Here is a 12,325-nt window from a genome sequence, read left to right on the forward strand (position 1 = left end):
ATTCAACTTAGGATAAAAGTTGTTTAACAAACGAACATAGTTTCAAATCGCTGTTTTAGGTTTGTATTACACTACTTGGAACCAGGGATAATCAACAACGTCTCTAGATAGGTTCCCTGTTCCCAGTGAAACAAATGCACGTGCGGGAGGTGATGAGCGTAAACTTAGACCAGCCCTACTTGTTCTCGCTGTTTTAATTAATGTGCATACTCCCTTGTAATGCAAACAAATAAAGCGATTTGACACTATCTGCTTGGGACAGACAGCATCTGCGGTCCAGAAGAATAGATTGGGATGGTGGTGTACTGTTCACTGACGAGTCGAGATTTCAGATGGACAGCTTTAATGGCAGGGCAATGGTGTACAGACAGCGAGGTGAACGGTATGCTAACGCGGGTTTTGTTCAACGTCGACAGTATGGTTGTGGAGGCGTTATGGTAAGCGGGGACCATCACTACTCATGGTCGGACACATCATGGTCATTGGCAATGGCAATCAGACAGGCCTACGACACAGGATCTCGTGTGCAGCCGTTCATTCTGGGACAGAAACATAACTTAACACTTTCAGGAAGATAATGCCCGTCCACATGCCGCTGGTGTTGTCACAGATTTCCTGAGACTGCAGAACATTCCGGTACAGCCCAAGAAAGCTGTTTCTCTGTACCCCTACCTTATCGAGTACGATTGGAATGACATGGAGCGACGCTCACGTCGAGCCCAGGATCAGTCAATGACGTTAGCTGAACTGGGACAAACATCATTTCCCAAACTTTCTTCAGCTGCTCAGTGCCGTTTATATGTCAAACCTGCCTCAACGCCAATGGTCGACGCACACGACACTGAATGTGTGGACTGACTTCTGACACCACATCACTTCAAGGACATGCCACGATGCATAGTGTCAAATTACACAGATTTAAACAGTGATTAAGGAAAACACCACAAATGACGTTGCTATTTCTTTTTTTCATTAAAAATAGCATTGAATCAGTTTATCCACATTAGTAGTATATATTCTTGCAAGGAATGGCCGAGATGTAGTCCAGCATGGAGTTGTCCCCGACTCTATGGAAGACCATTCCAGTGTCTGCACGTTCCTGTAATAACAAGATTCCAAAGGTAGAAAACACAACACGTGTCTGAACTGCCTTCAATACAAGTTTGAGCTGTGGGGTACTCTGCCGATAAAGCGTTTGTTAACACTCCGAAGACCTTTCGATTTCCTACTGTGGTACAATGTGTGATGCCCTTTTCTAGCGTCCCACACCGTATGGAGAACCACTTAAGTTGTCTTGTGAAGCCAGGGAACATGTTACCGTTTGCAAGTGATAATGCATTTATTTCTGTTTCCGAGGATGATACGTATATTCTTGTTGCAAGCGGTCACAAATGTGCAAAGTGTGATATCTATTCTTGAAGCAAGGGGTTACACCTCTGGAAACTTCGATGTCTATTCTCGTAGCAATTTGTCAAACATTTAGATTTTGTGATATCTATTCTTAAATTCATGTGGAAAGAGGTCACATACATAGACATTGTGATATGTATTCTTTTAGCAAGAGGTCACAAACACAGACGTTATGATATGTATTCTTTTAGCAAGAGGTCACACACACACAGACATTGTGATATGTATTCTTTTAACAAGAGGTCACACACAGACATTGTGATAAGTACTCTTTCAGCAAGAGGTCGCACACACAGACACATTATATGTATTCTTTTAGCAAGAGGTCGCACACACAGACACATTATATGTATTCTTTTAGCAAGAGGTCGCACACACAGACATTGTGATATGTATTCTTCTACCAAGAGGTCGCACACAGACATTGTGATATGTATTCCTTTAGCAAGAGGTCACACACAGACGTGATATGTATTTGTTTAGCAAGAGGTCGCACACACAGACATTGTGATATGGTTTCTTCTACCAAGAGGTCGCACACAGACATTGTGATATGTATTCCTTTAGCAAGAGGTCACACACAGACGTGATATGTATTCTTTTAGCAAGAGGTCGCACACACAGACATTGTGGTATGTACTCTTTCAGCAAGGGGCTATATATTTAGAAATTGTGATGTGTATTCTCGTAGCAAGGGGTCATATATATACCTATAGCAATATGTCAGTAAACGTGTGGTTTATCTTTCATAACACTGGTACGAATTCTTATTTTATAAGCAAGGGATGTTTCGCTGACGGTTTTAGTTACCTCTGGACCCCAGGGGAGGTTGTGGGTTGTCGGATCCACAGTAGAGACCATCATGACAGTTGCACTCTCTCACCATCCATGGAGTCTGACCCCAGGATGGTACCCCGGAATACATCTGGCAGTCTAATAATATGTGACATATAATTACATCCACACGTCATCCAAGAACTAGTTTCATAACAGTAAGCCAAGGTCAAAAGAGACTAAACATACACTGGATATAAATTCATATGGCTGTAAGTTCATTTCCTACCTCAGTCCCTATTGCACCAATTTCTTTTTACACATTGCTAACAAGAGTTCTGTCTGTTTTCAATTACACAACCATACAAACTACTTTCTCTTCCCTTCAGTTTAGATTTCCAGATCGCGAGAATCAAAGTTACTGTATATTTCGCGAGCATTCGTACAAGCCACCTATGTCTGATCTACGACATTATATGTGTATACTGTTATCAAAATTGTGGCGGTATTGCCAAGTCGTTACTGTGAGGATCCGCAGAACTCCGCGTTAATGAACCGTACATTACTAAGGATTCAGGTGAAAGCGCTTACCTTCTCCTTCAGTCTTCAGGGGTGCGCATTGCCCCTGGGAACCTGGGTTCCCTTTGCAGCACATCTCCTTGGGACAATCCCCACCCACATTACATGACATGTCCCCAGCAGTCACGTGAAGAACCAACACCTGGGGTACAGACCACATTCTGCCAAAGACTAAATTTTTGTAGCCTGAATCTACACAATCTGAAGCAGTGGCGTTGGGGTAGCTTAGTGGTTAAAGCGTTCGCTCGTCACACCGAAAACCTGGGTTTGATTCCCGACGTAGTACAAATTGTGAATCTCATTTTTGGTGTTTTTACAGTTTTCTTTTAATGATCCCGAACCATTGCGTGGGAAAGAATAAAGAAGCTAAAATTCATAATATATCTTGGACAACGACTTCAAATGGCCGCTAAAAGAACTGTAATCAACTCTAGACTTGCTTCGCATCCAGTTGCATTTCGGTGATCAAGGTTTAAATTAAAAGTGCGATATTACCAGAATCTCAGAATATATTGATAAACTATATAGCCACGTATTGCGTATAGTCAACCCAATATAGCTTTGTGAGAAATGAATACAGACAAACACGTTGTTTATCATGGAATCATGGATGAGACCTTGAGTTGTCTTATCAAAATGTTTATGTATGTAGCGACTGTTTTGTAGTCTTAAATAGAGCATGTAAATGAGGATAAAGTCTTTGATATCTACAGAAGGACGCTCATTAATTTGAAGTTCCACAAAGGTTCTGTCTCTCAGGTTGTCAGTTTTGCATCGTTTTTCTGTGTCTGGCCATTTGTGGAGCACAAGGGCAAACGCTCGCTTGATTTTGATTTTCAGTACAGACCGTGAAAGCGTGGCCTAACCATCATTTATCTCTGTCTATCTATATCACCGCGTTCCTTCAATTCTTCACACGACCAGTAGGCTAAGAACCATGAACGACTGATGAATGCATTATGACAACACATTACTTACTGACATTGTGATCAAGAGGAAGGACTTCATCTTTGTCGTGTGTGTGTTGGCAGCAGTGTCTGGGTCAGTAAGCAGTTGACGTTATCTCAGTGTGTAAGATAACAACTCATTACATGACCTTGCATAAAATGAAACTTTGTCCCAGAGCCAGGTGGCTTATGATCGATAGTTAAGTTGCTTGTCTTTTTGTGTGTTTAGGCTGACAATGTGTCAGGCTTTTCAAATGTAATATTCCCATGGTATACACATGGGAAAACATAGCGCAACAACTATATTTTGTATGGTCTAATTGTAGTGCATACCACTATCACCACTGTTGGTTTTGTTTTGCAAGTGATTTCAGTGGTGTTCCGATTTATTTCCCTGTGATGATACTAATGATACTGAGATAATATTTGTTCCTGCGAATACAGGACCATTGTCCGCATCAAATCTGACAAATAGTTTGTATCCAGGTTAGTGTTTCGTCAATTTCCATGGTGATGGAAACAGTATTCAGACGCAGTCGGATAAAAATGCCAGTTATCCTTTATAAGTTTGACCACATGTGAGCTGAAGGGTTTGTACAGACAACCAAAAAACTGTTTGTAGACTTATTTGGTTTGTCCTGACCTCTTGGATGTAACAGATGTTTTCTCGGAATTTGCTATATGCAACAATGTCAGTGAAACATTTTAGGTAAAATGTCTGGAAAGCGTTAGCATATCTACCGTATTTCTCACCAACAGAGCCAATTCTCTTGATTCTAAAGATAAGGCTGGTATGACATGATACGTTAATAAGATAACTGGGTGTATCAGTAGGTCAACACAACAGATCAAACCATTCTTTCTTGGTTCAGTATCACCCTGGGACCCTATCCACGACATGTCCGTAGCATTACGACATCCGTAAGCCAGTGGTATCGTAATAAGTTAAGAACGTTTTGTGGATCAGGGCCCAGGTTTCTTACACACTGACGCAATCTCCAAATTGCTCAGTACGTTTTATGGAGGGTTTCACTGAATTCACTCCATGTAGGAATCACTTCAGCGCATGGGAAAGTCATAGAAGGATATTTTCCATCCTTCAGCTTGTCCTTTGGTCTCAGCTGCGATTTGTTTTCAACACCAGCAAATTCAGAAGTACATACACTTATACTCCCCATGCATACATACTCCCCAACTTTGCAGGCAATGACTGTCGTTGAATTCAAAATTGTTACAAAAGTGGCCCAATTTCAACAAAAGATGGAGACATTTTTCAGGCTTGCATCGTCTTATTACCGAAGCTAATGCAACGACACTCAAGGATACATGGAGGTGACATCCCTAGTAACCAAGCGAATGTCCCAAAGTGTGGATGACGTTTGTGATTACTTGAATACAGCTGTCATAATTAGCAATAGTTTGAGGCAATTGTAAACCAAGAAATGCGCTGGTGGATTCAGCGGAAATACATGTACAGTGGAAGTTGTCACAACCGGCATCTGTCCAATCCGGCAAGCGGGATAAAATCTCAGTCCAGTCCATGGCTTGTACATTTATCATCAGCTCTGCAATCCGGCACGTTGTCTTAACTGAATTAATTCTTCAGTCCCAATAACTGCCGGTTTAGACAGCTTCCACTGTATATATTCTTGTAGACAATGACTGAGATGTTTGTCAGCATGGAGATGTCCCGAACTCTATGGAATACCGCCCCAGGGTCTGCAAGTACCTGTAAGAACAAACTTACAAAACTGCAACAGGTAAACTGCCGTCAGTACAGTCATAAGTGAAGAGGTGGTTAAAGCATTCGTTTGCAATGCCGAAGGCCTAGTTTCGATTCCACACATGGGTATAATGTCTGAAGACCATGTCTGTTGTCCCCACAATAGTATTAATGGAATGATGTGGCTAAAAGCGACGAAAGGCCCAGTTCACTCCCTGAATATAATGCTGGAACCATATCGAGTTAAAGGTTGGGTCCTCACATATCATCAACCTTTTGAAAGCCTTGTAGGAGTCCAAACGTTTGGCTACAAGATATCAGTCAAATTTGTTTCCACAGGTTCATATACCTACGGGACGATTTATGTTCAATAATTATGTGGTTAATAAATAAAGCAGAAGCTGTCTAAACAGGCATTCATTGGGACTGAATACTTAATCCGGTTTAATCAATGTGCCGGATTTTAGAGCTGATGATAAATGTACAGGCCATGGACTGGACTGAGATTTTATGCTAATGTCGAAATTTGTCGGAATGGATAGATGCCGGTTTTGACAAATCCCACTGTAATTTAACTCTGTCTAGGTCTTATACTTACCAAATTGTCTAGGAATATATTTAATCAGATGGTGTTTGGGGTTTCTAGGACATTATTTTACGAAAAAGCTGATTCTATATGAATGCAATTATTTTAGCCAGTTTTACCATCCTAGGTACCTCTTAATGTTGTGCTTGTGGGCTTGATACATAACTTCACAGAGGGTGACAGTTACCTGTAAATCCATGGTGAGGCCAGTCGATGTCGGATCCACAGTAGAAATCATCATGACAGTGGCATTCTCGCACCATCACCGGATACTGCCCCCAGGAGGGTAATCCGGAATACATCCGGCACTCTGGGGAAAATATGGACATAACGAGCGACTGATGACTTTAAGCGTTACAGGAAGGACTACGGTATTTGGAGACCGTTAAAGCTGGTTTGATCATGTTCTTTTAATGGCGCCTTTTTGTCACAACGCAAAGAATATTTCAGCAGAATTATGATCCACAGTTTAATTATAACTGTGGCCTAATTTACACAAACGAATGGACAGCCAAAGTATGTCAAGTTGATGCAAGTCCATTCCTTAATCCAGTCCTTACTAATCCAGGTTCGATCTCTACAACTTAAGCCGTAGCGAATTGTTTGTCGCAAACAAGGAGTGGTGATTTTAAGGCATACATTCTACACACACCCCACACACCCATGTAAGCACATATTGTTGTTGCAAACAGTTTTCTACAATGTGAAAATATTGCCAAGTGCTTCAGGGTGAGGATCAGCAAATAGCGGAATCAAAACCCAGTTTCGATTTGAACACAGTGCCTTTTCTGAACACAGTGCCTTTTCTGGACACGGTGCCTTTGCTCGTGGGCGAAACCTAAGTAAAACGTACCTTTAATGAACTTTTCCAAGGGTTCAGGTGAAAGTGCCTACCTTCTCCTTCAGTCTTCAGAGGAGTGCAGTTCCCCGGGACACGGGGGTTGTTTCCTTTGCAGCACATATCCCGGGGACAGTCCCGACCCAGCCTACATGGCATGTCCTCAGCAAGTACATGCAGCACCAACACCTGCGACACAGACCACGTTCTGCTAAAGACTGTTAAGTTTATAGCCTGAATCAATTTCATCTGGACCTGTGGGGAAGCCTAGCTATTAAAGCGTTCGCTCGTCACACTCGGATCAGATACCCTACATGTGACGATCAAAAGAATCAACAAAGCTCAGGTCTGTAGACAATCTCATGGTGTTGTGTAAATGTTTGTACAATAACTGAATGTGAACGATTGTCTGTTATTTGCATAGAATACTGAGTGTCGTATTTCCAACATTGTAACCATGCAGTCTTTGAACGGCATTTAGAAGTGATACACATAAAGTCATGGCGTTGAGGCAGCCTAGTGGGTAAAGCGTTCGTTCGACGCGTCGAAGATCACAGTTCGATTCCTCACATGGGGACAATGTGCGAAGTCCATTTCTGGTGTCTCCCACCGTGATGTTGCTGAAACATTGGTATAAGCTCACTCACTGTAAGCACGTTTCAGAGTATAGTCTTACTCATATGATGTCAAAACATCGTTCTCGTATTTGTCCTACTGCATGCGATTTTGAGAATCTGAATATACTGACGGACCAAAGAAAGTATGCAAGTTCACTGTGGCGAAAATGAAACGAGAACTGGTAATTCGACGATGATATATTTCATAACACATTGTTTTAATAGTTGTTTCTCGGCGACTTCTTCCGACTTTACTACAGTAACAAACATTTTCAAAAGTCGAATATTCAAACATGTATGCTTGTTTGCCTGGTAATGTATAGCAGACCAGCAAACACTGCAAGGGAATTATGTTACTGGCTATTGTAATTGATATACCACGGCACAGACAACACGGTGAACACGATTTGTGTTAACAATATTGTGAAATATGACCAGATTTTGTCATTCCAGATGATATCCATCATCTTCGTGCTATTATTATCCAACAGAGACTAACTTTCTGCCAATTGGTTATTAGATAAAGTTGTTTATCACAGATGAATTGTCTTATCAAACTGTAATGACATGTGGTTGGTGACATGTATTCGGGTTAAAGTCTCTCGTAACTTCGTAACTTCTCTCGTCTCTCTAACAGCTGAAAGCTCAACTATTTAAGTTTTTTCTGCTGTGCGTGAACCTCAATTTGAACAGAACTCCTTTCCGTCTGTAGTTGTCTGTATCTGATCGTCAGTCGGATTAGCTCTGTCTGTCTCAGTCTGTATGTCTCGGAATTACCATGTTAATTCTGTCTTGCACATAACCAGTAGACAAAGTAACTGGTTTGAATCTTTGAGTTGGAGAGTCAGATAAGGACAAAACTTTATGGATGAACAAATTCTTCATTCAGGCGATGTGTCTTTTCTATACAGATTTATGAATCCCTGTCAAGCAGGTATGCATGAATCTGTATCGAAACGTTGCATCATCTGAATAAAAAGCTGTTCTTACTTAAAGTTTGAGCTTATCCACTAGACAATGAACCATGATGAATGCACAATGATCACTCATTACTTACTGAAATGATCAAACACAAGGACTTCATCTTTGTTGTGTGTATGTTGACAGCAGTGTGCGGGTCGTGTGCAGCAAGCGATATGAAGCTTATGTTATCTCTAGTCATATGATGACATTCAGAGTTCCGAGAATAACATATTTCCAGGGCTATTTTTGGCTATTGTTCATGCTGGCTTGCACGTGGAACATTATTCTTGACATGACGTCACAAATTGATAGCATCATATTATCTGAATAACATGTCGTCTTGAATTTATCACCGTATTTGTATTTCAAATTTCATCGAGTATGAATTGTAATTGAGTATTTAAATCTCAAAATTCAATTCAACTTAGGATAAAAGTTGTTTAACAAACGACCATAGCTCGTAGGTTTGTATTACAGTACTGGGAACCAGGGATAATCAACAACGTCTCTATATAGGTTCCCTGTTGGAACATTGAAGCAAATGCACGTGCGGGAGGTGATGAGCGTAAACTTAGACCAGCCCTACTTGTTCTCGCTGTTTTAATTAATGTGCATACTCCCTTGTAATGCAAACAAATAAAGCGATTTGACACTATCTGCTTGGGACAGACAGCATCTGCGGTCCAGAAGAATAGATTGGGATGGTGGTGTACTGTTCACTGACGAGTGGAGATTTCAAATGGACAGCTTTAATGGCAGGGCAATGGTGTACAGACAGCGAGGTGAACGGTATGCTAACGCGGGTTTTGTTCAACGTCGACAGTATGGTTGTGGAGGCGTTATGGTAAGCGGGGACCATCACTACTCATGGTCGGACACATCATGGTCATTTCTCAATGACTATCAGACAGGCCTACGACACAGGATCTCGTGTGCAGCCGTTCATTCTGGGACAGAAACATAACTTAACACTTTCAGGAAGATAATGCCCGTCCACATGCCGCTGGTGTTGTCAAAGATTTCCTGAGACAGCAGAACATTCCGGTACAGCCCAAGAAAGCTGTTTCTCTGTACCCCTACCTTATCGAGTACGATTGGAATGACATGGAGCGACGCTCACGTCGAGCCCAGGATCAGTCAATGACGTTAGCTGAACTGGGACAAACATCATTTCCCAAACTTTCTTCAGCTGCTCAGTGCCGTTTATATGTCAAACCTGCCTCAACGCCAATGGTCGACGCACACGACACTGAATGTGTGGACTGACTTCTGACACCACATCAGTTCAAGGGCATGCCACGATGCATAGTGTCAAATTACACAGATTTAAACAGTGATTAAGGAAAACACCACAAATGACGTTGCTATTTCTTTTTTTCATTAAAAATAGCATTGAATCAGTTTATCCACATTAGTAGTATATATTCTTGCAAGGAATGGCCGAGATGTAGTCCAGCATGGAGTTGTCCCCGACTCTATGGAAGACCATTCCAGTGTCTGCACGTTCCTGTAATAACAAGATTCCAAAGATAGAGAAACACAACACGTGTCTGAACTGCCTTCAATGCAAGCTTGAGCTGTGGGGTACTCTGTTGATAAAGCATTTGTTTACACTCCGAAGACCCTCTTTCGATTTCCTACTGTGGTACAATGTGTGATGCCCTTTTCTAGCGTCCCACACCGTACGGAGAACCACGTAAGTTGTCTTGTGAAGCCAAGGAACATATTACTGTTTGCAAGTGATAATGCATTTATTTCTGTTTCCGAGGATGATACGTATATTCTTGTTGCAAGATGTCACAAATTTGCAATGTGTGATATCTACCTGGGTTGAAGCAAGGGGTTACACCTTTGGAAAGTTCCATATCTATTCTCGTATCAATTTGTCAAACCTTTAGAGTTTGTGATATCTATTCTTGTATTCATGTGGAAAGAGGTCACATACATAGACATCGTGATATGTATTTGTGTAGCAAGAGGTCGCTCACACAGACATCGTGATATGTATTCTTTTAGCAAGAGGTCACACACACAGACATTGTGATATGTATTCTTTTAGCAAGAGGTCACACACAGACATTGTGATATGTATTCTTTTAGCAAGAGGCGCTCACACAGACATTGTGATGTGTATTCTTTTAGCAAGAGCCGCTCACACAGACATTGTGATGTGTATTAGTTTAGCAAGAGATCACACACATAACCAGGGGCACACAACACTGGTATGAATTCTTATTTTATAGCAAAGGATGTTTCAGTGACAGTTTTAGTTACCTCTGAACCCCAGAGGAGGTTGTGGGTTGTCAGATCCACAGTAAAGACCATCATGACAGTTGCACTCTCTCACCATCCATGGAGTCTGACCCCAGGATGGTACCCCGGAATACATCTGGCAGTCTAATAATATGTGACATATAATTACACCCACACGTCATCCAAGAACTAGTTTGATAACAGTAAGCCAAAGTCAAAAGAAACCAAGCATGCACTGGATATAATTCATATGGCTGTAATTCCTACCCCAGTCTCTATTGCACCAATTTCTTTTTACACAATGCTAACAACAGTTCTGTCTGTTTTCAATTACACAACCATACAGATTACTTTCTCTTCCCCTCAGTTTAGATTTCCAGATCGCGAGAATCAAAGTTACTGTATATTTCGCGAGCATTCGTACAAGCCACCTATGTCTGATCTACGACATTATATGTGTATACTGTTATCAAAATTGTGGCGGTATTGCCAAGTCGTTACTGTGAGGATCCGCAGAACTCCGCGTTAATGAACCGTACATTACTAAGGATTCAGGTGAAAGCGCTTACCTTCTCCTTCAGTCTTCAGGGGTGCGCATTGCCCCTGGGAACCTGGGTTCCCTTTGCAGCACATCTCCTTGGGACAATCCCCACCCACATTACATGACATGTCCCCAGCAGTCACGTGGAGAACCAACACCTGGGGTACAGACCACATTCTGCTAAAGACTAAAGGTTTGTGGCCTGAATCTACACCATCTGAAGCAGTAGCGTTGGGGTAGCTTAGTGGTTAAAGCGTTCGCTCGTCACACCGAAAACCTGGGTTTGATTCCCGACGTAGTACAAATTGTGAATCTCATTTTTGGTGTTTTTACAGTTTTCTTTTAATGATCCCGAACCACTGCGTGGGAAAGACTAAAGAAGCTAAAATTCATAAAATATCTTGGACAACCATAACAACTTCAAATGGCCGCTAAAAGAACCGTAAACAGCTCGAGACTGTTGCTTCGCATCCAGTTGCATTTCGGTGATCAAGGTTTATATTAAAAGTACAATATTACCAGATTCTCAGAAGATATTGATAAACTATATAGCCACGTATTACGTATAGTCAAGCCAGTATAGCTTTGTGAGAAATGAATACAGACAAACACGTTGTTTATCATGGATGAGACCTTGAGTTGTCTAATCAAAATGTTTATGTATGTAGCGACTGTTTTGTAGTCTTAACTAGAGCATGTAAATGAGGTTAAAGTCTTTGATATCTGAAGAAGGACGCTCATTAATTTGAAGTTCCACAAAGGTTCTGTCTCTCAGGTTGTCAGTTTTGCATCGTATTTCTGCGTCTGTCCATTTGTGAGCGAGGACAAACGCTCGCTTGATTTTGATTATCAGTACAGACCGTGAAAGCGTGGCCTAACCATCATTTCTCTCTGTCTATCTATATCACCGCGTTCCTTCAATTCTTCACACAACTAGTAGGCAAAGAACCTTGACGACTGATGAATGCATTATGACAACACATTACTTACTGACATTGCGATCAAGAGGAAGGACTTCATCTTTGTCATGTGTGTGTTGGCAGCAGTGTCTGGGTCAGTAAGCAGTTGACGTTATCTCAGAATGTAAGATAACA

General features: G+C 41.5%; 2 protein-coding genes across 2 annotated transcripts; both read right to left on the reverse strand.

Moving 5' to 3' along the window:
* Positions 1 to 326: 326 nt before the first annotated feature.
* On the reverse strand, positions 327 to 3,836 carry LOC137294313 (uncharacterized). Its single transcript, XM_067825315.1, has 4 exons — positions 3,742 to 3,836; positions 2,776 to 2,905; positions 2,221 to 2,343; positions 327 to 1,099 (listed from the first exon to the last, which is right to left on the reverse strand). The coding sequence occupies exons 1-4, from the start codon at positions 3,769 to 3,771 to the stop codon at positions 1,068 to 1,070; spliced, it is 315 nt and encodes a 104-aa protein (XP_067681416.1). The 5' UTR covers positions 3,772 to 3,836; the 3' UTR covers positions 327 to 1,067.
* Positions 3,837 to 4,015: 179 nt separating this feature from the next.
* LOC137294325 (uncharacterized) lies at positions 4,016 to 8,618 on the reverse strand. The gene is made up of 4 exons (XM_067825326.1): positions 8,532 to 8,618; positions 6,914 to 7,046; positions 6,207 to 6,329; positions 4,016 to 5,439 (listed from the first exon to the last, which is right to left on the reverse strand). The coding sequence occupies exons 1-4, from the start codon at positions 8,556 to 8,558 to the stop codon at positions 5,408 to 5,410; spliced, it is 315 nt and encodes a 104-aa protein (XP_067681427.1). The 5' UTR covers positions 8,559 to 8,618; the 3' UTR covers positions 4,016 to 5,407.
* Positions 8,619 to 12,325: the final 3,707 nt, after the last annotated feature.

The sequence above is a fragment of the Haliotis asinina genome, chromosome 1 (genome assembly GCF_037392515.1).
Source record: "Haliotis asinina isolate JCU_RB_2024 chromosome 1, JCU_Hal_asi_v2, whole genome shotgun sequence".
Taxonomy (NCBI): Eukaryota; Metazoa; Mollusca; class Gastropoda; order Lepetellida; family Haliotidae; genus Haliotis; species Haliotis asinina.

What these genes read in the sequence shown, in the direction of transcription:
- LOC137294313 (XM_067825315.1), bottom strand. Translation starts at nt 3,771, where the DNA reads ATGAAGTCCTTCCTCTTGATCACAATGTCA. An exon ending in CCTGAAGACTGAAGGAGAAG is followed by an intron (nt 2,344 to 2,775) that starts GTAAGCGCTTTC and finishes ACATATTATTAG; the next exon opens with ACTGCCAGATGTATTCCGGG. An exon ending in ACCTCCCCTGGGGTCCAGAG is followed by an intron (nt 1,100 to 2,220) that starts GTAACTAAAACC and finishes TTGTTATTACAG; the next exon opens with GAACGTGCAGACACTGGAAT.
- LOC137294325 (XM_067825326.1), bottom strand. Translation starts at nt 8,558, where the DNA reads ATGAAGTCCTTGTGTTTGATCATTTCA. An exon ending in CCTTGTGTTTGATCATTTCA is followed by an intron (nt 7,047 to 8,531) that starts GTAAGTAATGAG and finishes TCTGTGTCGCAG; the next exon opens with GTGTTGGTGCTGCATGTACT. An exon ending in GCCTCACCATGGATTTACAG is followed by an intron (nt 5,440 to 6,206) that starts GTAACTGTCACC and finishes TTGTTCTTACAG; the next exon opens with GTACTTGCAGACCCTGGGGC.